The 27,594-nt window shown below is 43.6% G+C and overlaps 1 protein-coding gene across 2 annotated transcripts in view; it reads right to left on the reverse strand.

The window, feature by feature from the left end:
- Window positions 1-3,818: 3,818 nt before the first annotated feature.
- ttbk2a (tau tubulin kinase 2a) overlaps window positions 3,819-27,594 on the reverse strand; it is a 26,894-nt gene continuing 3,118 nt past the window's right edge. Inside the window, exons 2-16 of one of the 2 annotated variants that reach the window (XM_080414658.1) lie at window positions 24,924-25,079; window positions 23,068-23,215; window positions 17,984-18,057; window positions 16,610-16,750; window positions 16,026-16,130; window positions 15,676-15,741; window positions 15,250-15,342; window positions 14,878-15,003; window positions 13,584-13,741; window positions 12,301-12,508; window positions 11,293-11,498; window positions 10,265-10,832; window positions 9,013-9,354; window positions 7,161-8,128; window positions 3,819-4,412 (exon numbers count right to left, since the gene is read on the reverse strand). In XM_080414658.1, the coding sequence (XP_080270784.1) occupies window positions 3,962-4,412; window positions 7,161-8,128; window positions 9,013-9,354; window positions 10,265-10,832; window positions 11,293-11,498; window positions 12,301-12,508; window positions 13,584-13,741; window positions 14,878-15,003; window positions 15,250-15,342; window positions 15,676-15,741; window positions 16,026-16,130; window positions 16,610-16,750; window positions 17,984-18,057; window positions 23,068-23,215; window positions 24,924-24,992 (3,723 nt within the window). In that variant the 5' untranslated portion in view covers window positions 24,993-25,079 and the 3' untranslated portion in view covers window positions 3,819-3,961. The remainder of the gene's footprint in view (window positions 4,413-7,160; window positions 8,129-9,012; window positions 9,355-10,264; window positions 10,833-11,292; window positions 11,499-12,300; window positions 12,509-13,583; window positions 13,742-14,877; window positions 15,004-15,249; window positions 15,343-15,675; window positions 15,742-16,025; window positions 16,131-16,609; window positions 16,751-17,983; window positions 18,058-23,067; window positions 23,216-24,923; window positions 25,080-27,594) is intronic. The other variant, XM_080414659.1, reaches the window with a different exon arrangement.

Consider the following 27,594-nt stretch of genomic DNA (forward strand, 5'->3'; position numbering starts at 1 on the left):
TTAGACCAGTGTTTCTCAAATGGTGGGCCAGGACCCAAAACCTGGACGGAAGATGTTCTGACAGGGCACAACAAGTTTAACAGAGGAATATTGTATTATTTCATTAATATATTCGGTCCTTAATTTACTTCATGGTTAACACAAAATGTGAGTGCAATTGTGAAACCAGTTGAGAACCACTGAATTAGACGCACATTAGAGATACTGGCAAGCTGTGTATGATGCCCTTGCCATCAGCAAGCCACTCAAAAAAGTGACAAAATAGTCATCTGATTGGTAAGGTAACACTACAATTACACACCACTTTGTGCAATAATCATAATAAAGATTAAAAACAAAGAGAGGAAACTCGATTATCCTTTCTTAAAACAGCACTGTCTAAGTGTCCGTTTCTCACTTTAACCGAAGCTTTTTAGCAAATAAGTTATGGTTTACAATAGTGATTCTGTTTAAATAAATACTTTAAACATTTACAGGTATATATTGAAAGGTCTGAGCAACTGTGTTCGGAAGGTTGTAAGCTTGAAATACCTTGAAAGTTGTAAGCTTAAAATATATCAATCAAAGAGGATGAATTCAAAGATTGATCGTTGGCAATATATGGAAATTAGCAAGCACCTGTATTAAAGAATCAGTCATCACACTCCTTGACACTGTGCTCTTGTTTCCCACCATTTGGCTCTTAAATCATTGAATTCTCAGCGAGCACTCTCCAGTATAGCCTTAGCGATCACAAATGAGCAATGCTATTGATTCTGAAAGCGTCAACAGCAAAATCCTGCCTTGATTTCAAATGTAGCCATAGGCAGCCATAGCGACAGACCACACATGCCATTCCAAGGACAAGGGACAGTTGACCGAAGGGCTCAGCTGGCCAAACACTGGAATGATCTCCAGCACAGACAGACAAGGCTCAGTCATCCCTCGCTACGCACAGAGGGGGACAGAAGAAACATTAAGGCGGCTGACTGACTGAACACTGTCTGACCTCAGGATGAGTCATCATATCTGCTCGGGGAGATTGGTGTAGGTACCTGCATGATCCACGTGAGCCGAACAATCCAGAGCGCTTCATGTCTACAGTGCAATAGTGCCTAGTTAAGATACTAGAGCATAACTATATTAGAAAGTTCAATACTCACAAGTTCAATATCAATCAAAATAACTGCATTGTTCTTATCTATATGTGCAGCCATATCATACTGTGGCTCTCATCCCAGGTATACTGTAGTCTCCTACAATACATGTTCTTAAAAACGCAACAAAAACAAAAGTCTTCTCTGCATATGATAACTGTATGCATTATGTATGCAAGATGGTCTTCAGCCAAATGCACTGATGAAAATATACAGGCAGTCGCGTTTAAGCGACATTCTAGTCAACACACAGTTTTGAAACGCTTTTAACTAGTGTTCATGATCAGATGGGGAGAGGAGACTAGAAAACTGAGGTTTTTTTAGACTTTGCGGAAAGGGGAAGAAAAAAAGGGGGGGTCAAATAATACCAGCATATTGCAATTAAAATGCACATGCAATATGTTGAAGAAATCACTTTCACAGCACAAATCTTCGCAAGTTAAATGGAGGTTGATGGGACCGGGCATGTCGTTTTATCGCAGAAGATTGTTCTGATGAGGGTTTCCCCCCAATCTTTTCTCTTTGGAGCATGCAAAAGCGTAGTATTGGAAGCTTGGGAGCTATATTACAGTATCATACAAGCAGAGGAGTGGCAAGAAGGGTGTTTTGAGTAAGGAACATGAAATAAATAGTGTAAGTGGTTCTCAAAACAATACTAGAGCTACTTTGTCGTTTTTGTATAAAAGACATTCTCTGGCGCAAGGTGAATGGATAAAAACAAAACACGTTCTCCTTCACTTCAGAGGCATGGAACATAATTTGGTATGACATAGCCTACATGTGGAATACTTAATATTGACATTGCATGACATGACTATTTCCTTGCAATTTTAAATTCACATTTCTTCCAATATGTTATCGGAAAATTAGTCATTGGTCCTTTATAAATATCACACGACAGTTAAAGTTGGCTTTGCTCAAAAGTTTCCCTTTTCATCATCACAAATAGTAAATACTCATTATTCAAGTAAACTCTTGCTCAAATGGAGATTTGATTTACAAACCCTTTGCGACACTCACTTTTTTTTGGCAAAAACAATACTGTTACATCAAGGTGAAAAGGGTTGTCTTAACAAACTGGCACAAATTAATGCTAAGTCTATTAGTTTTTGGCTCCCTTTTGTTCTAATTACAAACATACCGCAGTGAACCCAAAAGCTGCCCAAAGTGCCAAGGCACACGCTGAGACACATCTGTGTCTATAGACATTAATAATAAATTAGTGTTTCATAATAAATGTGCCTGTGTTCTTTAGGCCTACCACTACTGTAAGAAGAGGATTGAGAAACATGTTACAGTACGTCGATGGGGTCAGTCTCTAAGCAATCTCCGTAAAGGAGTAAAGCTAAAGTAATTGTGACTTGTAATTCACTCATTCAGTGTTAACATTCCCCCTTAGCAACACGGTAAGCCTGAGTTATACATATTTGCGCGCGGGTATCGTGCATGAAAACAAACAATCTACAAGCGCACAACACATCGCGCTTGGGAGCTTGTTGATCTGCTAGTTTTGGTGCACAACACCACACGCAACCAAGTATAAATCAGTCAGTAGGCACAGGTAGGTGTGTGTCCCCCACAAAGCTTTACATGATTGTTATAAAGGGTCACCTTAAAGCAACTCCTGTTAAACTTTTAATATTAATGCCAGGGACACAGGACCATACATCCACGATCTGAGGCGGGGTGGGAAGCCTTAACCACTGCTAAGAGTTAAAATAAATAACATTTCAATAAATAGTACTGTACATTTACTCTGGCTTAATGCATCTCTCTCATACTGTACAGTAAAAGTGATACCCTGCCTGCAATCTCCAATGCAAAGGAGATAATTGGGTTGACGTCGCACTAGTATTTAACTAAGTAGTGATCAGCTATACTGATATACCATCAGTATAAGACAAGTGCATTAATAATGGGGTTAAATGAGTTACTGCTTACTGTGGTACAGACTAAATAACCAGAGCTATATAATTATGGCCACTGACCTGTCCGTTGGTTCATAAACAACTGTACTTCCTTTAATTAGGAAACCAATTGGTTTAGTTTTACAGCTATACTACTTTTACTCTACAACATGGTGAACAATCTAAACTAAGTATTCATAAATGTCCCTCCCACCCCTTTTGATTAGGTACCATACGAACCGGGAACATAAAGGAGAGTCAAAACAGTGTGCAAAATGGAAAGACTGTGGACAATGTGAGGGTAGGAGAAGTGGGTGAGGTTCAAAGGCGAGGAGGGAAGTGAGAATTCTCTTGTGTGACCAACTACACTCTAACAGGAAGACTCAGACATTCATCGTCCTGATTGTGGCCTTTCTTTCCCAGGGACTCACTAAAACTATAGGTGTTTCACTCAGACGGGCGTGGTATAGCAGGACATAGCAGTACATGCTATTGAACAAGGCAGGCGCGCCGACAGTGAGGCATTTAGAGGCAAACCCGAACGAGTGCCCCCACGAGCAGCCTCGGGCGTTGACAAATGCCCTGTCCGAGTTGCATACCGATGGGGCGGGAATCAGTTATTATCTATTATATATTTTTGAAATTGCATATAGTACTTGAATATTGATATGAAACGTATTTTTGGTTCAGAAACCTCCACGTTCAAAGTAACTCGCTTAGTTTAGCTTAGCTTGACGAGACGACCCTGTGCGAGTCGACGAGAATGCGCATCACGTGTGTGACGCAGGGCGTAAAGGGGCGGTCCCCCAGGCGAAACACCTAGTTTTAGGGAGTCCCTTCTTCCCCCCATCCTGATCGTTGTCTTCCTCTCCTCCTGCTGCTATTGCGGCATTAGCGTCCGGGCGGTCGGGAGGGTGCCTATCTGCTGAGCTTGCTGGAGCATTTGCCCTCCCGGCTGCAGGGTTTCCCCCTGGACAGGTGGAAGGGCCCCACGCGGGCCTGCCGGCTGCAGCAGGTCTCCTGGTGATGGGGGTAGGAACGCCGGGGAGGCGGCGAGCCCGAGAAGCTGGGCGGCGAGCGGCTGCAGCCACCTCCCCCGCCCCCGCGTTGGTGCTCGTGGCGGGAAGGCGAGGAGCTGACGGAGCGCTGCAGGGAGGAGGAGCTGCGTGGAGAGGCGCTGGAGCTGCGGTGATGGTGATGGTGGTGAGGGGAGCTGGTCAGGCTGCAGACGCCCATCCTAGAGCCTCCATGTTGGGCCGAGGAGCGGTGGTGGAGGGGCGAGCCGCGGGAGCCATGCATCAGCTGTGCCAGGCAGCTGAGCAGGTCTGAGTCGCTGGTGCTGCCTGCTCGGATACGGAAACGCCTGAGTCTGGGTGGGACAATATGACAAAACAAAACGAATTAGCTGTGTTTGGACAGACTGAGGATGTTAGTTGGGTCTCGTCTTGGTATAGTGGTAGTATTATTAGGTTTGATTCTGGCTCAGGGAACATACGTTCGTGTTACATATAGTTGGGTTTAGTAAAAGTTTAGTAAGAATAAGACACAGGTTAGGTTAGGTGGGTATTTCACTTTAAAACACTTATTAAACGTATCACTGGCAATTCCATCGTATTAAATAGCCGGAAAATCAGGAAAGACATCAATAGATTTGTGACATAATAAGGAATCACTCTCTCCATTCACTCCCATATGGAATAATCCTCCTCTCCCAACATCCTTTCATGATAACACCCTTCAAACCCTGGTATGATGCAGGAATCAAAGAAATTAATCACTTGTTTAAAAATGGCATCTTTCGTTCCTTTAAAGAAATGCAATATTTGTGCACTATCCCTTCTACACATTTATTTAGTTTCTTTGAAGTAAGGCACGTGGTCCAATCTAAGCAACAGTCTCTTATTGACCTAATGTAAACCATCTAAAGTTGACTTACTTCTAAGGACACCTGTAAAGTCTCTTAGATCAATCTCCGTTTTTTTATAAGGGCCTTTTAGAATCTCTACCAGCTAACACTGAAAATACGACGAAAAAATGGGAACAAGACCTTTCACTCCAGATAACTCGAAGATTGGTCTTATACAGTATATGTGGTAAAATACACACCTGTTCATATAACCTTCGCCATAAGTTATCCCAATTCAAAACTATACATAGAGTTTATTACACGTTAGAAAAACAACATAAAATGAACAACGAGATGTATTTTCTCTGCTGTGTTGCAGTGTTGTGTCATCATTTTGGCACTCAGTTGTAAATGCAGTCTCATCTTGCTTGGGGTTTTCTGTTCCCCATTCCCCTCGCCTATGTCTTTTTGGCACTGGCGGGGAGGATGGTTGGAGCAGACACCAAAAGCAACACATTGACTTAGCTTTTCTAGCAGCAAAGAAATGTATCACAATACATTGGAAGTCTTTTATCCCTCCTACTATTTCACCTTGGTTAAATGAACTATCCAGCAACACCCCTCTAGATAGAATTCATTACAACATTATGCTCACAGGTACTCAACCAGGGGAAGTTTATATGATCTCGTTCCCCCCAGTTTCGGGACGCTTAAGGGGAAAACATTTTTGGAATCTGAAATCCCTAAATTCTCTTCTTAAAAGATTTAAGAATGACCTCAAATCATGGCTCCATCTTAACACATAGTTAGATCCCTACTCCGGATAGCCCACTCTGCATTGGATTCTTCTCTTAGGGTACCTCTTGTCCTATATGTATTGCTCCCAACTTTATATATAAGGATTTATTTTTCCATGTTTCATGGTTGTTTCACAGTTTGTTGCGTGTTGTTCTATGTCTCAAGGTGGACCACAATGGAAACAAGCTACAGCTTTTTTGTGTATAATCCATGTTGGCGTTTTTCCTAATTAATGACATTGTTGTGATTTTTTTAAACTGCCAATCAAGTATTCTATCTGTCTATCTAAGAATAGACAGCAGGACTTCTGGCATATGGTCTATTTTGTATCTATACCTATACCTGTGTACGGTAGGTTAGTAGTAAACATCATTACTTTACAGTAGTTGAACTTCTAATATTACTTATTATTGTTGTTATTAATATTATTATTCACTTTGGGTTTTTTTTTTGGGGGGGGTTGTCTTTTTTCTTCTGTCTTACTCTTTTGTGATTATTATTATTTGATGATATTGGGCTCTTAGTTCGTGCTAATTGTGGCTTTGTCCCCAACCTCAGCCCACTGCTTAGTATACTTGCATGTTCTGTCTTGTGTGTTTTCTTGTTGTGTCTGTTGGGCAGCTCAAAGGGGGAAAAAAGGGGGAGAAAAGTGCACTGGGAATTTAATGTTTAACAACTGAGATGTCAGAATTTTTAAACTGTGAATAAAAACATTATTTAAAAAGAAAAACACTTCTGGGGTCATTTTAACGTCTCGTCTGGCTTTTGTGTGCACCCCCGACAGTTTTGAAGTTGCTTGATTCAATATTTAGATATTTGATATTCATTTGATCAGACATGCCCCTCACCTATATAAACCCATTCAACTTCAAACTCCATTTTATGTTAGACTCACTGAAAACACGCAACCCTGGTGACTGATATCGCCCTTCTAATGTGCGAGGGGGCTGTATTTTTTCAATTACTTTTTTCAATTATTTTGTACTTTATAAATAATAAAAAAAAATCAAAACAAACAAACAAACAACAATAAAAAAGTAATTGAAAAAACACGGCTGGAGGGACGTTGCTAGAATTGCTAGTTGGTTGTCTACAATATAACTGAAATGAAGCGTAAAATATACAATATATAGCTAAAAAGATACAGGAGAAAGGTTGTGCTCAGGCACTGGAGTTTATGCATCAAGGAAATAGGTTGACATGACATGACAAGAGCCATTGCTAGGGAAACAATAAACGATTAACATCACCTGATGTGGACTGTCCAGTTTTAGAACGTTGCAAACCGCTGTTTGGGGAATTTGGTTGCAAATGACTCCAAGTTTCAACTTCTTTGGTCTGAACTATGCTATAGAGACCATGAGCTTTTTCATGGTCTTAATGAAGCTGCCTCCAAGTGAACTGATCCTATAGATAATACTCAGTCATTCATTCATGGTTATTCAAATGAAATCAACAATTACAAGAACCAACCTGTTCTCTGCTGTGGGGCGGCTTGGTGGCTTCCCAGGTGGTGGGCGGGGCAGGAAGTGGGCAGCCAGCTGCTCGGGAGCAGGGGTGGGATTGACCGGACGAGGGATCCTGCTCTTGCGGGACAGAGGACTGGAGGAGGAGGACAGAGAGGGAGCGTCGTCTCCCTGGCGGTCCGAGTGGGAGCCCAGGAGGGAGTCCTCATCCTGGGAGCGGTCAGAGGCGGAAGACAGCTGGTCCCTGGGGAGGGAGGCCGCCATGGGGACACGCCGGTCAGTGGACAAGGACGGAGAGGCGGTGGGAGAAGGAGCAGGGCCATGGAGGCTCGCTCTCTTCTGCAGGAGCTTCTCTTTAGCAGAGCCCGGAGGAGGAGGCTCCAGCAAGCTGGAGGGCTCCAGCACGGGGATGCGACTCTGCCTGCGGCTGGGGTTTTTACGGGGGGCGATGGGGGAGGAGGCTGAAGAGGCTGGTCCATTGGTCTCCTCTGGAGCCCATCTCTGTTCTCCTCCATTCTCCTCCCCTACTTGGGGCTCGGTGGCACAGCTGGGGGAGCCAGAGTCATTCCCATTGTCTTTTGGCTTGGAGAAGAAGGCTCTGCTGCCAGTGTCCCCCTGGCCATTAACAGGAGGGGAGAGGTGGCCATTGGCAAACACAGGGCTGTGAGGGGAGAGGGGAGAGCGTGGAGAGGAGGGCGAGCGAAGAGAACGTGGAGAGTGAGGGGAATGGGGTGAACGAGGGGAGGACACTCGGCTTGGCACAGGGCTTTGGACTTTGGTATGGCTGTCTCCGTTGACCAGGGTCTCAGTGGGTGTGCCCGGCTGGGTGGGCACACGGTCCTGGGGTGAGTGGATGTCGGCGGTGTGTTCCAGGGCCTGCTGGGTCTCAGCATCGCCGTGCCTCTCCAGCAGGAGGCACTGTGGAGCGCTGTCTGATCCCTGGGAGGACAGCCCAGAGGGGCGCTGGGCCGTCAGCTGGAAGAGGGGAGGGGAGAGGTAGAGGGATAGAAGAGGAAGGGAAGAGAAGGAGACATGGGTTTCAGTATAAATGTAGAGCCACACTATAAAATGGGAGTAATATTCTAATTGTCAATGGCCTGTTGCTGACCGACTACAACATGTCGAGTTGTGCTGTAGTTCTGCAGCAAGAGCCTGATAGTGATGTGTCAAAAAAGAGGATTTTTTATATTATGGGGTATTGAAAATGGAGATTAGTTTGGCAACCGCATGCAATGCCATAGCTACCATTATCGGACCGACACACACAAGTGCTATGGCAGTGTCAGTCAAGCTGTGAGTACTAAACCGGCAAGTAGGACAGGAAACGTTCACGCAACTTCGCAGGGGGCTTCAACGAAGAGAGGGTGAGAAACAAATAGAGGGAGAGAGAGAGGAAGAGAAGGAGAGAGAAGACAAAGACGATCTGAAACAAAAGAGACCATGCAACCTGTAGTCATGACTCCACATTCCAAACACACATGCCAACAATCAGACAAACACACGCCTACTAATTCAGATCACAACAACAACAACAACAACAACATGTCCAGACACAAGGACACATCTGAGCATGCTCTGCCTGGCCTGCACAATGCCCTTTCCTGGTTTCTGGAGAGAGCCGCCTGACAACAAAAACAACAACCAAGCCAACAAAACCAAACAAAGCAGAAGGAAAAAAAAGAAAGAAAAAAAGCCAAAAGAAAAAGCAACCAAAAAGAATGAGGAAAAAAACAAACTTTGGAAAGCAGCTGACAGCTGGTGTATGGCGAGTGATGAGAGTGAGTGAGAGAGAGAGAGGAAGCTGACTGGATGACAAGATTCCCTCTATGACTATGCAGGGATCGTGGCTGGCCGTTCACCTGCTGCAGCTGGGCGCGGGTGATGCGTATGACGGAGGGGAACTTGGTGTTGGCGGCCCCGGCTGGGATCGCAGGCAGCTTCCTGCGTCCGGGTGAGCGGGCACCGGGGGCGGGAGAAGGTGTCAGCGGTAAGGAGGCATGGCAGGAGGAGGAAGAGGACGGGCGCTCTGGCTGCTGCTGGTCAGCAGACTGGCTGCGCCGCATGCCCAGTGGCTGCCGCAGATGCAGGGGGTCCGACAGGGTGGCCAGGAGGGTGTGCGGGCTAGGAGAGCGCAGGAGGATGGGGCTGGATGTCCGGGCCGCGAGCTCCTCGGGCAGCGGAGACGGAGGAGAGGTGGGGAGCTAAGAGAGACGGTGGGGTGGGGGAGTGGAGAGAGGTGGAGAGATGGAGAGAGGAAGTAGGAGGGTGGTGAGATAGGTGAGGGAGTGGGAGTTCTTAGGGGCAGGACAGCGAGGACAGCAGTAGGTGGGGTAGCGCAGCGCTGAGACGTTTGAGAATAGGTAGGGTGTTGGTTTTGGCCAAACGGGGACAGAAAGGCGCTGATGGGGTGAGAAGAGGGGGTTGTAAAGGGGATTAGTGAGGTAGTGTACATATGGAACCTAGAGGGAGTGGCTCTGGTGGTAGTGGTGTTGGTGGTGGTGATGGTGGGCAGGGTCAGGTTACAGTCATTCATTCCTCTTGTATTGAAAGACCAGCTCGACATTTGGAATGAAAGGTGGCGTTAGACGTTGTTGAGCTGGAATCTGGACTGGTTGAATACTGAAGGTTATGAGTAGCAAAAGGAGCATGTCATTGGTAATTGTGATTCCAGAAATAAATCACTTCACTTTGCAGTCAAACTAAAGCAAATCTTAAATAAAGTCAACCAAACGCAACGCAAATGAGTGAATGCAAATAAGACAAATTGAATGTGTGACATCAAATGCAAATCAAAATGCATCTTAAAGCCATTGGGCTCTCTCCCTTTACCTTCCATCTGGTTAAAGCTGTGGAGCTGTCTCAGTAGTATATTTTGCTAACAAATACACACAGAAGCACAGAAGCAAGCACACAGAAAGCAGTTAACATTCTGCTTCAACTTAGAGCAAGATGCAGCTGGTGGAACACTACTTATATGATACTGCCACTGACGTTCTATGGCTAGAACTCTGACACTGTGCAGCTTTTTAACTTAGTAAAATGCTGAATATGGTCAGTACAACGTATGTTATGTCATGAAATGGAACTCAAGTCAAGTTCAAGGGGCTTTACCTGAGTGAGAACTCCCTCAGCCAAAGCATCAGCTGGACTGGTGGGAGTGATGGGGGGCAGGTTCCCCGGATGGCCGACACTCAGCTCCAGCCTGTCCACCTTGGGAGCTCCTGTCGTGGAAGAAGCTAATGTGTCCTGTTTAGCTTTGCCAGAGCTGGGGCTGGGGCTGCCCCGCTCCCAACCGGGAGACTGTTCCTCTGGTTGGAGCACCTCCGGCTCCTCCTCGTCCTCTTCCGAGGGGCCGGTGGTGGCGGCCTTTGCCCCCGGCGAGCCGCTAGGCCTTTCCACCATCACCCACTCCCTGGAGTCCACTTCCTGCTTGCCAGAGCTCAGATTGAGAGCCACAAAGCCCCCGCTGCTAGCAGCCCCCTCACCCTGCTCTGGGGAGCCGGGGGAAACTGGCTTATGAGAGCCGCCTCCACCAGATATGAACTCCTCATCATAATGCCAGACCCTCTCAGGTCGCTCCCCAGTGGGCAGAGCTTCACCCTGGGTGACAGGCACCACTGCGGTCCCCTCAAGCACCTCCGTCACCTGCTGCTTGTGTCCTACCTGCTGCTTCACCGAGCTGGAGTCACACACACACACACACACACACACACACACACGCACGCACGCACGCACACACACACACACACACACACACACACACACACACACACACACACACAGACACACACACACACACACACACACACACACACACACACACAGGTCAAGTCTGATTAACGCACACATTCTAGAATTAAATAATTTATATTACCAGTCAGATGATAAAATGTTAATACCATATGAGTATATACCGTTTATGTGGTAAAAAAAAAGTTGTTAAATTAATTTCAAGTCAAAACTTGGAAATACATTGAGCGACAGAGTGACCCCCTTTCAATGGTGCAAAGATACAACAAATAATACATTAATTGATTACAAAATAAAATAATAATAATAATAATAAATACACAAATAAATGACAATAAAACATAACACTGCTGTAACTTTCATTTACAGAGGACAGATGGTGGACTCACCAGGCCTCCAGGAAGCGCTCTGGGCTGGGTTTGGATTCCAAACCCAACCTCCTCTCCAGCTCAAAGCTGTGGATGTTGCGGAGCTTCCTCAGCAGGGGGGCGTCGCGGTCAGAGGCCATCACCTCAGATTGCCCCTTGACCGGCGAGCCCAGGCTGGGTCCTGCGTAAGGGCCCTGGTTGTTACTGTGCTCCTCCTCTGTGGCAGCCTGTGGCAAAAGATCCATTCATAGTTGTAAAGGTTTGATTCATTATATAATAAATAACACAGGACTTTTGATTGACCTAATGGGATGTGGATGAGGTGCAAATTCTATATTATCGATATTCTATATACCATATTTATCATCAGGGATATAATGTATACGCTGCATATATGGAACTGCATTGTAAACAGAGTAATTACTAGCAAGAGACTTGTGGCACAAATATATAAAATAAGTAGCGATATAGTTACATTTCTTTCTCCTCAATTGGTTTTTCCATTTAGCTTTTTGCCTTTTTCCCCCAATTTAGCCATTATGCCAATTCCAAATTCCCCTATGTAGTCCCTGTCACTGCTGAGTCATGCTGACCCATACTGTTTGGTCTTGGGGAGGCTGTAGACAGTGAGGAATTTCACTGGGGGTGGGGGGGGGGCATGTCCGTCCCATTTCCTCTCCCTGAAGAACAACCCTTAGGATTCGCTGTAGTGCAGCAACAGACATCACCCTCCCCAACAGGCCTCCCACCCACAAACACGGCCAATTATGTTCGTTGGAGCCAGAGGCACCATGTGTCAAATGTATTCTAAGACTGTCTCTGTGTATGTATGTCGTTCTGTTCACAAATCCGTCCACCAGAGGGTGCTGCTGCAAACGCCCAAAACAACCTTAGCTAAAATACAGCCATGAATCTCAACTATGCCTTGGTTGCCTTGTTTGGTTATGAAAAGACTGCAGACTGTCTCTATACTCAATAAGTAAGCCTCCTTCCCCTCCCACCAGAGTTTGTAGGTTCATAAATATGTACCTTCCACACAGCAGTCCTGATTCGGTTGCGGTTGCGATCCAGTTCCTCCCATACATCAGCCTCCTGATTGCGGAGAGGAGGAACAGGGGAACCATGCAGGCGGTCCGGAGCCGGGTTATTCTCCCCGTCACTGAGCTGATGGTCCTGCAGTACCTCGTCTGTGTTCTCCCTCATCAGGTCCCCAGGAATCACAGAAGCATTCGCCATACTGGAGCACAATGAATGCAAACAGCAATTATTTGGTGGCATGTACATTTAAGCCATTCAATCCGGGAAAGCATCTGTGTCAAAATCATTTTAACCACTTTAACTATTATTTAATACTTTGGCTATGCAAAAGTAGCAGATATACAAGCTCTGACTTCGTGCCGTGCTATGAGAGCTTGTAGAGCTGCCATTTATATAATATATATATTTTTAAGCGAACAATTTGAACTCAAATCTTTGCTTCTGGGCGTCCCTGGAACAACATTTTTTAGATGGGGCCGGCGGCCAAATACATTTTGGGGGTCCTTGACGTGAAGGTTTTAGAACCACTGATATAGCAACATACGTTTTTCAGAAAAACGTTAGGAGGACATTTGTAGAATTGGCCTCAGCTCTTAAACATCTAGGGGTTGAGGTTAAAACGTTGATTGAATGTTACAAAGATTTGCATAAACTGGAACTTTAAGAAACATAACGATGACACAGTTCTCAGCTGATGTATTTATGAGAAATAATTATGAAAGAAATACACTAAAACGTTCTTAGCTCCAGTTTAGAGGAACTACTTCCTGAATTAAATTGAAAATGAATAGACTTCATTCCTGACATAAAACCCCAACAGTCTCCAATAGAGTACAGAAGTCCTGACGTCACTCGTTCATCCCCAGGTTCGTAAAGTAATTTCGCTATGGAGAATAACATTGGGTCATCATAGAATCGTCTCATATAAGAATTGTGGTCCAAAAATAAACAAACTGTCTCTGCGATATTGTCAGGGAGGAGGTTCTGTATCGTTTATGATAGTCAGTCACTTATATTTGATACAGTCTGTTTCTGGCGAAAATTTAACTAATTCGGCGGAAGTAACATTAGCGTTTTCTCACCGTCAGTTGATGCTTCACATCCATAAGAGTAAAACCGCCAGGGTCATTTGTTTATTTTTGGAACACAGTTCTTATTTGACGCGATATTAAATACGTCTATGGGGATTCAGAATGGGGGTGGAAAACCGCGAACCAGGTAGACAAACCTAGGATGTGTAAATTACGTCAGACTTCGGTGCTCTATAAACTCACCCCATGTGAGCTGGCGTGAGGCGTGTGTGGTGCTGTGGCGTAGTGGCACTGGCATTGATAGTCAGAGTGCCATCTGTGCCGGTCCTCTCCCAGTCGTAAGGGTCGTTCTCCACTACGTTGTACGTTTTCATGCTGTTGTCAAAGACTGACATCAGCAACTGTTAACAAAGCCAAAGGAAAGAACAACAGCACATATTCAGTTACTTGAGCTACTATACAGATTTACATTTGTAAACAATAATTGGTCCACAAAACTAGACACTTTGAGATATACTAACCTTTCAATAACCTCAATTTGTAAGCCTTAAAGGACCATAGCGGTCAGAGTTCTAGCAGAGAGTAGTAGTGATTTGAGTCTTCAAAGAATGCTGTGTACATAAATGTATGCAGTGCATATTTTTAGTAGCTCTCTGCCTACATTTTTATACATTCACTGCAATCCATGTTGAAACAGTGTGCAAAAAACTGTTTCAACATGAGAATTTTAAGTTGCTAACTATAGGCAACTCACCCTTTTGAAGGTCACTACGCCATTTTTGTTTTAAATACAAAATTACTGTATTACTGTATTCTATACAAGCCATTCATATTTGTGCATCAGCTCATCAATATACCCAGAAAAATAGTTCCCTACAAGTGCTTCATATCAAACTCAAATTTTAGCTTGACCCATATAGTGAGCTAACACTGACAAAGAAATGTCAATTACATTCTGTAACGTTTAAAAAATAAGGGCAAAATGTAAACAAACAGTTACACAATATCTATAACATAAAGCAATTTTGGGGAACAATTGTTGAGGTCTATGTAAATTATGTGGCCAGTGTTGACAATGGACAATGAGATGTAGTAACACTGGTATAGTCCTTTAACACTGGGTTTTCTCTGTAGTGACCGGGCTTTCTCTGTAGCTGCCCCCAATCTTTGGAATAGTCTCCCATCCCACATTAAGTTCTGCCCCACTACAGATGTTTTTAAATCAAATAAAGACCCACCTCTTCTCCCTGGCTTTTAGTTCTGCGTGAGGATACCCCTTTGGTTTATGTATGGTCCTTCCTCTAGATACATTTTAATGTGTTTTCAATCATCTTTGAGTGATTTCTAGGTCTTCATCTTTGCATCTGTTTTAATTGTGAGTTACTTGTTAAAACTTTGCTTGTTTTTATTTTTGCTTTTATATGGCTATCATTTTGTTTCCGGTCATGCTTGATTGGAAAGCACTTTGGCTGTTGTTTTTAAATGTGCTATATAAATAAAGTTGACTTGACTTGACTAACAAAGACTCCCAAGTCACCTGGTAGTCAGGTTTGGTGAAGTAATCGAGATTGGCGATGTGGTCCAGAAACACACTGAACTCTGCAGGCAAGTGTTTGAGCATCAGCCGATGGTCGTAGGTCTCCTTCAGTTTCCCAACATGCTCCTGGGAAACCACACACACACACACACACACACACACACACACACACACACACACACACACAGACACACACACACACACACACACACACACACACACACACACACACACACACACACACACACACACACACACACACACACACACACACACACACACACAAAACTGTCATCTTTTATCACTTATCACACAGCCACCTAGTCATGGCTGATTAGTTTCCAGAAGGGAGAGAATATTGGCTGTCCTTACTTTGTCCTTGATCTTTCTCCATGGCAACTGGCCAACCAGGAACTCCACCAGCATGTAAAAGAGCGACCAGAGATCGTCATGACGACCCATTTCCTGTAGAATTGCAACACAGACGTTGTGATGGGACAGCAGACAGAAACAGGACTGGGAATACAAACAGTAACCAAAAACGCAGGGGTCATGGAGAATAGTCTGTTTTGTTGTTAACTGACATTCTCATCATTTAGAATGATAGAGGTTCATGAACCTTGGGCCCTTGCAACCTACTATATTAACACCCTATTGTATAAGTCATTGTATTGTAACAAATACATGCAGATGAAGGATAAACTAATTATTTTAGATTCATCTTCAATCTGGGATAACTGCGTGACAGAACCGCGTGACCACTTACACACGAGCCCTGTGTGCAGGGCTTGTACTGACCTTATTCTTGTGTGCATTGACAGATGCGTACCGGACCGTTCCTCTAAACCCTGCAACTGGACGGGGCTAACAGGAAAAGGGAAACGGAAATCAAACAGTTGCTGATGCAGTGTGATAAACCAATAAAGAGATTCAAACATTTGCTTTTATTTCTTTATTTTGAAAACCTTAACAATTTCAGTCCTATACTTTCAAAATAAAAAATGCAAGCTCTTGTGAGCTTGTAGATCATTTATGTTTTTGTAAATTCTTGCGTATATTTGGAAATCTTCACCTAGAATGACATGCCCAAAATAGAGACGCCAGGCAGTACATCACATTCTTCACATATACAGTTGAAGTTTACTCACTGGTCGGACCTCCTGGCAGGAGTTGGTGAACTGGCGAGCCAGGCCAAAGTCAAGCATGTAGCACGTTCGGCAGGTGCTGGGGAATCGGCCCATGGCAAAGTTGGACTGGAACCAAGGCAGAGAATGTCACAGAAGTGGGCTTAATGAGGCGACGGTTTAGATGATAATAAAACAGATTACCCAGACATAAGATTTGATTTGTATTATGATTAATGATTGAACGATTTATATGAATTTATCCCTGAGAGAATCAATTAAATTTCCATGCGGGGAGATAATAACATGGCAGCTCAGAAGACAACACATTTACATTTACATTACTTTACCTTTCAGGCACTTAGCTGACTCTCTTATTCAGAGCATTTTACAGTAAGTGCAACTTAGAATTAGATCAATTCCTGAATCAGAAACATATACACTGGCCAAAAGTAAGGTGCATGATGGTCAAAGCCACAATGCAGAAAACAGAAGTAAGAAGTAGGAAAGTGCCAGGTAAACAAAAGTCAAATTCTCCACTGCCATGGCCAGGTTTAGGCTGCCATTATCATCATATTGATTATAAATATGATTTTCTTTTGTCTCACTGGTTTGATGTCACGGTGCAGGAAGCCCACAGAGTGGATGCTCTCAATGGCCTCCAGGATCTGACGCCCAAGCCTGAGTGTGGTGCTAACACTGAAGGTTCCCCGGGTCATACTCCTCCTCAGGTCGGCCAGGTTACGGCCCTGGAAAGAGCCCATATACAAGTCAGGTTAGCACAATCCTATCTGGTGCCTCTAGATATCTCACATTCTGTTATTTTAAACCTGTGAAGGTATATCGTAATTACTGTGTTTGTTTGCTCTGACAGTAAAACTCATTTGGATCAAACATGGCAGATGAGTTCTGGATAGGAGTCAGAGCTGCACTGTAAAAAAAATATTCTCTCTCAAATTGGTCACAGTGCAATGTCATTCAACAAATGCCTTCTAAATCAGTAATTCTCACACTTTCAAGATTTTTCTTTTAAATGTTCAAAAGTAGCAGATGTACAAGCTAGCTGCATGGCACGAAGTGACGCACTGTGAGCATGTATATCTGCTATTTCTGAACAGCCAACATCTAAAATGACACAAATGCTTTCCCGGTTTTAATGGGTTAAAGCCTATGCTTTCACATAGCATGTGGCTTGGCTATAGCATCTCTTGGAGTGCATTTCTACTGCAGTTTGTCAGCATTTTGTCAACGTTCTCAGATGCATTAGCATTAACCAGAAATCAACAATTTCTTGAAACAAGAAGGTTACTGAGGGAAAACTGATAAGTTACAGGTCATTGGCTATACCCATACACTACCAAAAGAACCCTGATGAGGGTCTATATGACCAAATAAATCATCTTTTTTTAATCACGAGGATATCATGCATACACTGTAAACAGTACCCAAACATTTCCCAATAAAACTAGGTGCAATTTTCATCCATCAGTGTTACAGGGCAGACAACTAATTCCCACAGGTGACCTCCTGAGCTAAGGATCAAGGACACTCGACTGTGACAAACACTCCATTCGTTTCAGTGACATGGTGATGATGAGCTGGCACATGGTGTACCCAGATACATTATATAATATATATGAGAGAGAGAGGAGAGAGAGAGAGAGAGAGAGAGAGAGAGAGAGAGAGAGAGAGAGAGAGAGAGAGAGAGAGAGAGAGAGAGAGAGCTCTTGCACAGCAGAGGATTTGAAATGTGTCTGATTTGCAGTGATAATAATAATACATTGCCGTGTTTTTTTTACCGGCCAGGATGTCCGGGGGGGAATTACATTTTCTGGTCTTTGTCTGCCAAAACTGGTAATTACCGGCCTACCTCGACCTTTGTTGTGTACTGTATATGTGCATAAACGTAATATTTATATGTTATTATTTATTACATTTATTATTATAAAGCTTTACATTATCTTATTTCAACTTAGACTCACCTGAAGCTCCATCACGACGTAGTTAAAGCGGTCGTTACGCCCGCATCCCACAAAGCGGCACACGTGGTCTTTACCTAAGAGAGGTGGAAGGAGAGCATTAGGTTTGCAAAGGAGGCTCTCCTGGGAGAACAGGAGGTTCAATGACGGACGGTTAACAGGATCAGCAGTATAGTGTCATCAGAAGACTATGACCTGCTGTATGAGTCACTTTGGGCGTGTGGCCATATTTCTCCTGCCCTTTCCCCATCGTTACAGTCTACATCGCCCTCCCTCGATCAACCTGAGCTCAGCTTCCCTACATGACTACCCTGCAGATTTATAGTGCATGACTGACAACCTGCGTGTGTGTGTGTGTGTGTGTGTGTGTGTGTGTGTGTGTGTGTGTGTGTGTGTGTGTGTGTGTGTGTGTGTGTGTGTGTGTGTGTGTGTGTGTGTGTGTGTGTGTGTGTGTGTGTGTGCGTGTGCGTGCGTGCGTGCGTGCATGGCTACACAAGTGAACGCATCAGTACTAAGTGAGTATATCACTAAGTGTGTCTGCATCACAATGTGTATGCCTGTCGATGTGCGTGTCTGTTTGTGTGTGTTTGTGTATGGGTGGTTGCGTGCGTGCGTGTACGTGCGTGCGTGTCTTCCTGACTGCATGTGCGTGTATCAGATGCGCATGTACCTACTCTGGTGTAACAGTGTCAGTATGTATGTGCGTACCTACAGCACTGTGGTCTCTGGGGACGCTGCTATACTGCCAGCCTGACGGGCAGCCACACCCAAATGTCTTTCACACTGAGGCACCACAGGGAAACAACTCAGAACACTGTATATATACTGTATATACAGTACAGTATGTATATATTGTATAGTTAGGCAGGTTTTTTTTCTCCTTTATTTAAGATAGCAGAGAGACAGGAAGTAGAGAGGGGAAGGGACATGCAATGCAGGTCTCCAGCCAGAATGAAACTGGGTGTGATTATAGTAGACGCAAAATCTACCAGCGCACCCCATCCAAGGCACCTTTTATGAACGCACCATGAGTGAATAATCGTTTCGTGTAATACATTACACACCAAATTCCTGACCCTTGCAGCATTTGAGCAATAAGGCATATTTAATTACACATCACATACGTTTTCAAATATGAAGAGGGGCTTATAGAAGCTAATTTACGACACATTTGGATCACATGTTCTAACTTTGACATGCATGTCTGATTCAATCAATCAATCCCTTATTCTCTTCAATACACCTAGTCTGAACTGTAGGAAAAAATCACCATAACCTTGTGAATGTTTAGGGGTTAAACAACTCATAATAGCTCATAGGAAGAAATAAAGAAGTCTATTATTAGCCCAACATAACCCATATTCCTGTTTATGTGATTCTGGGTCAATGTTTATTGTCTTATTGTGGGGGTGGGTACACAGTGTTTGGGGGATGGGGTTCAGCATGTCTCAGGTTGCATCCTGGTTCCCTCAGGATGCAACAGAACCATAATGCTTCAGCTTGCCATTAGGATGGCAAACATGATCCCTACCCATTGATTTTCCCCACAGAGAGAGCGAGAGAGAGAGACAGCAAGAGCAAGAGAGAGGGAAAGGGAGGGTTGAGAGAGAGAGAAGAAAAAGAGGCAGTGGTAAAAAGGCAGGAAGGAGGAGGAGAGGTAAAAAGACACGGTTAAAAAGAAAGAACGGAAAAGATAAAGACAGCAAACAAAAATGCCCCCCCCTAAGGAACTCTCCTAATTACTTTGTTGATCCCTTGCCCGTTATGAAGGATTGGGAGTGTCCACACACACGCACACGCACACGCACACGCACACGCACACACACACAAGAATACTCCACGTCTGAAAATGATGATGTTTGTTTTCTTTGATTGATCTCTCTTCCCCCTTGCCCCCCCCTTCTTCTTCCCTTTCTTTTTTTATGGAAAAAACAAAAAACTAATTTCACCTACTGTTTTACACCTGTAAACCTGTGATGTGACAATAAATGTGATTCTGATTCTGATGATGCCTAGAGTGAATTATTACTTTTTTATAAAACATGCTTTTAATCATTGCATTGCAAGAATGATTTCTACATGAAAGTATTCCCTGACTGCCTGCATAAACAAGGTGGTTGCTATGCAATGTTCACTTGAAAAACTACTCCTTTTTCCTGACACCAGTCATCAAAGCATTTGACGGCCCATAACAGGTGTTTGCAAAAAAAAGGAATAACAGACATCAAATTGTGAGCAAATGAAGTGCTTGATTGACAAATGTATTTACTATTTTCGTGTCATCTACATTTGATAAATACTGAAGATAATACAAACTGCAGATAATGATGGTTTTACTCTCCCACCATAGAATAATTATAATTATTGAAGTATTACAATTTACAAAGGATATGAGGCCTTTTTTGTAATATAATCCTTAAATATACAATTTAAATCGATGGGATACGTGACAAGGATATATATCAGCATTTCTTCATTTCTTAATGACTCATGGTTTGTTTTGCATCGCAGAGACTGAACCAAACTGAACTGAGTGCTATGACCACAGAATAGAAAAGCAGCAACTGTACGCAAGTGTGCTATGAGTCAGGTCAGTCCAGTCCAGATCCCAGAGGAGGTTGTTATTGTAATCTACATTGTAAAATCTTGAGTGTTAATTTAACTCTGAGGGCTCTATTTAGACAATCTACAGTATGGCGCACGGCCTAAAACTCAGAGCGCAAAATGCGTCTGGGGTGTGTCCATGACAAGTTTGCTAGCTGTTAGACATCGCGTTATCAGGTCATAAAGCCTGCCGCACGGTGCTAAGGGGTTGTTTAAGCCTCTGAAGTAGTCATGTGTGTGTTTTGGTTAAAGGTAGGGTAAGTGATATTTTTTGGTTAAAACAAAAGGTATTTTGTTAAAAGGTTAAAGCACTATATTCTGATAGTAATCATTGCTATAGAGTTTGTTCAGTAACAGGAGTCTCCCCGTCTCTCCAGCTCTTTAATAAACAGAAAATACATTTTCCGGTAGGTGTCAAAATCTCAGCCAATCAGGAGAAAGTACCCATTTTTAAGCTTCATTTTTATAGTGTTCCAGTTCCAATTTTGCCTGCTCATTTCTTAGTGTCATCACTTCCAATTTCACTTGTTTAATCTATATCCTGATTGAGTTCTCTATCCTGATTGGATAAAATTGGAAATGAAACTGAAACTGAAACGAAAATGCATTTTCTGTTTAATAAAGAGCTGGAGAGACAAGGAGACTCCTTTTACTGAACAAACACTCTATAGCAATGAGTACTATCAGAATATAGAGCTATTTAACACTTATTTTAACCATAGAAAATCACTTACCCTACCTTTAAACCAATCAGAGTCTTGAAGCCCATTACCTTTATGCGGCTGATTGTAATGATGCTAGTAGATGTTAGTAAACAAAAGCTCTCTGCTCACCCGAAAATCACCTAGAAAGGAGAGGTGAACCAAACACGGTGAACGTGCTTCTGCGATCAGAATCACTGCGGTCAGAATCACCGTTGTAGCCTAATGTCTCCTCATGTCCAAAAGACATCCGTGCTTTCTTAAAATATCAGCATAATATTCACATGCTCATTCTCAATCATTAAAGGCACTTAGAGCGCTGTGTGCCCTGGGAACCCCATTTGGATATTGATGATGGCCTAGATAAAGAATGCCAGGAGGATATGGATTCACAACATTCTTACATGATGAGAGGTATTTGAACATATTTCTATGAACAATAAAATGTCTAAATAGTAAGGAAATGTCTGCGCCATCACTGCACTGGCTGATAAGACCATCTTGAAGCTGGTCTTAGTGCAGAGCGCAAACTCTGTGCATAAGATAGCAGTGCACCCTGATTGCGCCAGACGCACCTCATTTTAAGACCAACACAACCATGGGCACTAAATAGTAGCAAGATCATGTATCTAGACAACAGGGGCACCGGGCGTAAAAATGACAACTGTGTCGGTCAGAAGAGAGCAATGACAATTGCGCTGCCCGTTTGCAACAAACTTGAGCCGGGGGAAGATAGGTCTACAAAATGGATAAATTAAACATTCAGGATTTTACTGTGCAGAACGGTCTTCTTGTACAGACTGAAAAACCCTTCCATCCACTTTTCAGCATTTGTATTTAAAATCTTTTTGCGTTTGTCTACCAGGAAAGCAAGATAGGCAGGCGAGCAGGGACAACTCAATAGGTTATACCGTGTCAGGCGAGATCAATCAAGCCCAGAAATGTAACTTGAATCCATCGATGGTTGAGTAGTTAGAAAGTCTGCCTCCTTGGAATTCTGCCACAAATACCTGGCCCAGGGTCAAATACCCCACAGTCTCTTCCTCCTGTAACTCCCGTTCAATATCTCCCCCTGAGCTTCCTAATCCTACACTGACCCCCTGCAATAAAAGAGAAGGGGTTGTCCTGGAAGTTCATCGAGTTAGTGCTTTCTCAGTTCACAATAATCTTCACCTGGTGTCTCAGTATCGACATAATCACGATGTCCCAAGTTGAACTAGTTAAACCCTATACTTTGTCTCTACTCGGCTCCCTCCTTATTTCCTTCTACACCATACCTCTTCGCTGTAAATAGCCGATCTACAAGCTCACAAGGCTCGCATTGCAGCGTATTTGGGTGGCCATAGCTGAATGGTAAGAGAGGCCGCCTGGGAACCCGAAGGTCCCCAGTTCACCCCCGGCTCACCCAGTCTATGTGTCCCTGAGATACTTCACACCTAACTGCTCCCCGAGCGCTGTATTAATAGCGACCACTGCTCCTAATATTTAGGATGGGTAAAAACTAATTTCACATACGTGCAAATGTACAGTGACATAAAATACCCCAAGGGAGTGGAGACTAAATTATTAATATTATTATGTTGTATGCTTGTAGATCTGCTATTTTTGCAGAATGTTTGCCTATGACGACATGCCCAGAAATGGGAGGATAGGGTTCATTTCAGACCTTAGGATCTGTGTCTGGAATGCTTACAATAATATGAAATAAATAACATTTAAAAACGCACGGTACAAAAGGAGAGTGGACCGCCCGCTTAAATGCATTCATTTGTTTGGACTGACCCTGGAGTTTCTTTAACACGGCCACCTCCATCTTCAGGACCTGTTTGGGTTGCTGGGCTGACTCCACCTTCAGTGCCACGCTGACCCGGGTCAGCAGGTCCAAAGCCTCGTAGATCTCCCCGAAACCACCTCCTCCGATCTTCTTCGCCTGGAGGAAGAGGAAGGGTGAAACATTACGGGAAAATCTGATTAGTGCGGCCATGTTTTCCCTTTCCCCAATTCAACAGTGTTATCACCATGTTTTATGATTTTAATTATTTAAACCCTCTATACTTCGTTGACCTGGATTCCGCAGGGGTCTATACTTGGCCCCTTCCCTTTTTCCCTCTACACCTCTATCTCTTTGCCAAGAATAGCCAATCTAATTACAAGCTCACAACACGTCACACGTTTTCACAACTTGATGGGTTGTGAGAGTGTAGATCTACAATTGTTTGACAAACATTCACCTTTTTTTGCTGAATGTTCACCTATTATGATATTCCTGGAATCGGGACGCTAGCGTTCATGTGGTTACTAAATAAAAATCTAATTTATAAATAGCATGATTTTGGTTTCTATTACAGTGGTGAAAGATACAATTATTCATTTTCATGTCATTAATTAAAATCAAAGTCATACTGGCCAATTTGATATATTAATAGTAGGCTACCAGATGGCTTAACAAAGGAGCAACAATCCAAGGCACCCTTCTGGCAAGAAAGTCAAAAAGCCTTTATTTAAAGCCTTTATTTTCATGTTGTAAATATTAAAAACAATAGATATTATAAGACAACCCACACATAGTGACACAGCAGCCTGTTGTGTCACTATGCGTGGGTTATATCCCTTTGTTTTAAAATATAGTTTTTCATATTATTTTAAAAAAATCCTTTATGCCATCATGAAATAGACATCTAAAATTTAAATAAAGGCTTTTCAACTTTCTTGCCAGAAGAGTGCCTTAGATTTCTTTGAACGTTTGGGTCCCCTGCCAAAGACACCTTCATTACACATTTTTTAATTTCCGAGCACTCCAGACCTTTTCTGTTTTTTGAGGCCCACTGCTTATTGTACTCTGCTACCTTACAATCTTGTTATTCTTCAATCACCCCACCTGCATCCCTATTCATTCTCACCTCTCGGTCATAGTAGCAAAGTAGCGCATTAACAGCTCCCCACGTGTCCTTCACTGTCCTACACACACACACTCTCTCAAGTCAAGGGATTAGCTGCAGCACTGTTACGTAACTGCGTGCGCTCCTCAACCAAGCAGACAGGAAGTGGAGCTGAGCTGAATGGCCAAAGAGAGGAATAACAGCCTCACATGGCATCCAGGCTGGCAGCGCAGCAGGAGACTTGGGGACCCTGGGGCGGGCTCACTGCTGCTGCAGCCGCTTCTTACTCTGCCTGTAGCACACTGCACTGCCACAAATAGCTTAACACAAGTTATTTTAAGTATCTCCCTTACAACGCTGCGCCAGCACTACCTGTACAACAGAGGCGCGACCCCAAACTGTCCCAGGCCACAAGTGAAGACAAGGGGAAGGTGAAGGACATCTTGTAGGCAGTGATAGGCATTGTTACGTGGGGGACAGAAGGAGTACTGTGGTGTGGACCCTTTCATTTGTGGGGATGAAGGGAGGCTGGTGAAGATGGGTTAGGGACAGGCTGTGACAGTGTCAGAGAGACAGACCACCCATTGTCATCTCTCTCTCTCTCTCTCTCTCTCACACACACACACACACACACACACACACACACACACACACACACACACACACACACACACACACACACACACACACACACACACACACACACACACACACACACACACACACACGCACACACACACACACATACACACAACTTACCACTTTCCATCGTTCTTTAACCAGAGCGAGCACAGTTAGGATGTCAGTTTGCTCCGCTCCCCCGCTCATCCCGTCAGTGGACCAGGACCGCTGTTCTCAGTGCTTCTGCTGCAACCTACAGCCTTAGACTGGGCTGGTCATCTGGGCTGGAGAATCCTACAGGAGAAGCCCAGGAGACACATTAATCTATCTGGTTAATCATAAGAGAAATTGTCACTTATGAACACGTCTTTCTAGACAGGCTCTCCCTCAGAAAAGTCAGTCAGCCAACACGCCAACTGACGCCATCATAAGAAGTAGGCTACGTCTTGTCTGGAAGTAACCCAGAGGCAAAAGTCTGAAAGTATACAAAAAAGTACAAGCTACTGTACAGTATGTGGTAAATTGTCCATAGGCTAATATAAGCAATATGCCACCTTGGTTTCTGCAAACCATGGTTCAGTGTTTTGCTCATTACAATTTTCATGCTTCAGTGACCCAAAGTTTCAGATAACACACTATTCACTGAAATTGTTTTTCTCCAAAACCCATTGACCCATTTCTGTGTCCCAACCCCACCCACTGACCATATTCACATGACAGCCATTTTTGCTTACATCATACTTGGGGGTGTGAAACCCCACCCTGATGCGTAAGACGTAAGAAAGTGACGTAAGAGCAAAATGGCGACTGGGAATATGGTCCACAGTGAAGTGCTTGCTAGAGTAGTTCTTTGATTCTCACTTCCTGGAACTGAGGAACACAACTCTGAGTGCAGTGATAAAATTATTACACTCGGCACATTGCTTGCCTCACCAGAATATTGTCCTGCCTCACTAATCAGGTTGAAATGAGAGACTCCCCTGAGAAAGCACTGTCTGGGGTCCTTTATTATACAAGAGTCACCTCAGAGATATCCATCTCTCAGGTGAACAACACGCTGTCAACTTCAACTTCCTCTGGTCTGGTTTCAGACAAACACACAACGGATCCGGTAAGAACCCAGGTTCCAATCAATCATTCTACAGACATCTTATGCAACAAATGTTTACAACACTATTCAGTTACAGTGCATGATTCATCAATCCCATCATCATGCATTGGGAGCCATAAGGACAAGCTGACTTCATAACACTGAAATGAAGAAGAAATGTGAAATCTGACTCAGGGGTGACACTCGGGTGAGAGGAGGTGGCCTTGGTGGAACTGGAAGCATCCAGCATCGTTCAGGTAGTGGAACAATGCTGTGGTAGGTGAGTGGTGATGAACTCAATATTTGATTTAATTACGTTTTAGATAAGACCATAAGGGACGCTGTAACTGAGGACCTACTGTATTCACAAGCTAAGTAATCTAGAACACAAAAGGGCAAAATGTATCTTCAAATACAAATGTAAATTCTATGATTTTTTTTATCAGTCTTAGCTGATACAAGACCTGGGAAATGGGTGAATCTTGCAATGAATCTTGTGTGTAGACATTTGAAAGTAGATTCGAACCAGATTTTTTTCTGCCATCAGAATTGTCTGACCTACAGTATATACTCTTATATTCCAACGTATATTTTTTACTTTTGTATATGTACTATGTAATATTCTATACTTTCTCTCATATTTTTTTCATCTGTGTCTGAGACCAATGCACCAAATCCTAGAAGGTGAACATACTTGGTCAAAACAAATGATTCAGAGTCTTCTGATTCTGATGGTCTGTGTGTCTTATTAGTAGATAAGGTTAAAGCAACTTTTGGGGCATGTTTGTAAAGTGACAAGCCTAAATCCATTTGAAATGCTAATCAGTGTTGACACGAGACAAAACAAGGCTTTCGAGCTAAAGAAGAAAAAGAAAGAAAAAGAAACATGCAGCGAAATATGATTCAACTCCATTCAATCCAAAGGATCTGCAGCTTGCTGTAAAGACATGGGATTTGACCACTACTCTGTAGGCAATTTCATGTTAACTTCAAGGTCATGCAGTATTCCCCCTGTATTACCTTTCAGGCATTAGGCATGGCGTGGTAATTCCTGGTAAACAATGTTTGCCTGCAAACATGCCTCTCTCTCTGGCTCTCTCAAGGTGGACCAAAACCGATGGTAGGTGTTTTGTCAACATTTATAAACAATAAAAAATAAGGGTGGGTGCTGCTGGGTGGAGGGTGGGGAAGCATCATGTTTCCCCCATAGGACTTGTTGTGTCTGTTGAAAGAGGGTTACTCTACTTCTGTACTTCTACTTCTTCTCTTTGCTGCAAATCAGCCCCTGAGTTAGATAGGGAAGCATAAGAGACAATCATCTAATGTCTGCAAGTCAGCAGGCTATAGCCACCTCACCATGACACACACGTCTGCACGCACACACACACACACACACACACACACACTGACTAATCTCACACCTCAGACGCATGGCACACTGCTGTTCTTCTTCAACCTTCTTCTCCTTCTCCTCCATGCAAATCATCACCAATATTAAAAAAAAGAAAACAGAAAAAAAACAGTAACAGGCTTTGGTCCAGTAATTAGACCCATGATCAATAACAACCGCTCCTCTCTCACAGTGAATCATGTGCACGGTGTACTGTGCAATGCCATTTTCATTTGCTGACTGCAGCTCGTCCTATCCTCTGGCCTTTTGCTCTGCGGGAAACATGGCTTTATGGCTGCATAAAGCAACATGAAACGTCATGCAGTGAC

Source organism: Gymnoscopelus braueri (assembly GCF_963280865.1).
Source record: "Gymnoscopelus braueri genome assembly, chromosome: 19".
NCBI lineage: Eukaryota > Metazoa > Chordata > Actinopteri > Myctophiformes > Myctophidae > Gymnoscopelus > Gymnoscopelus braueri.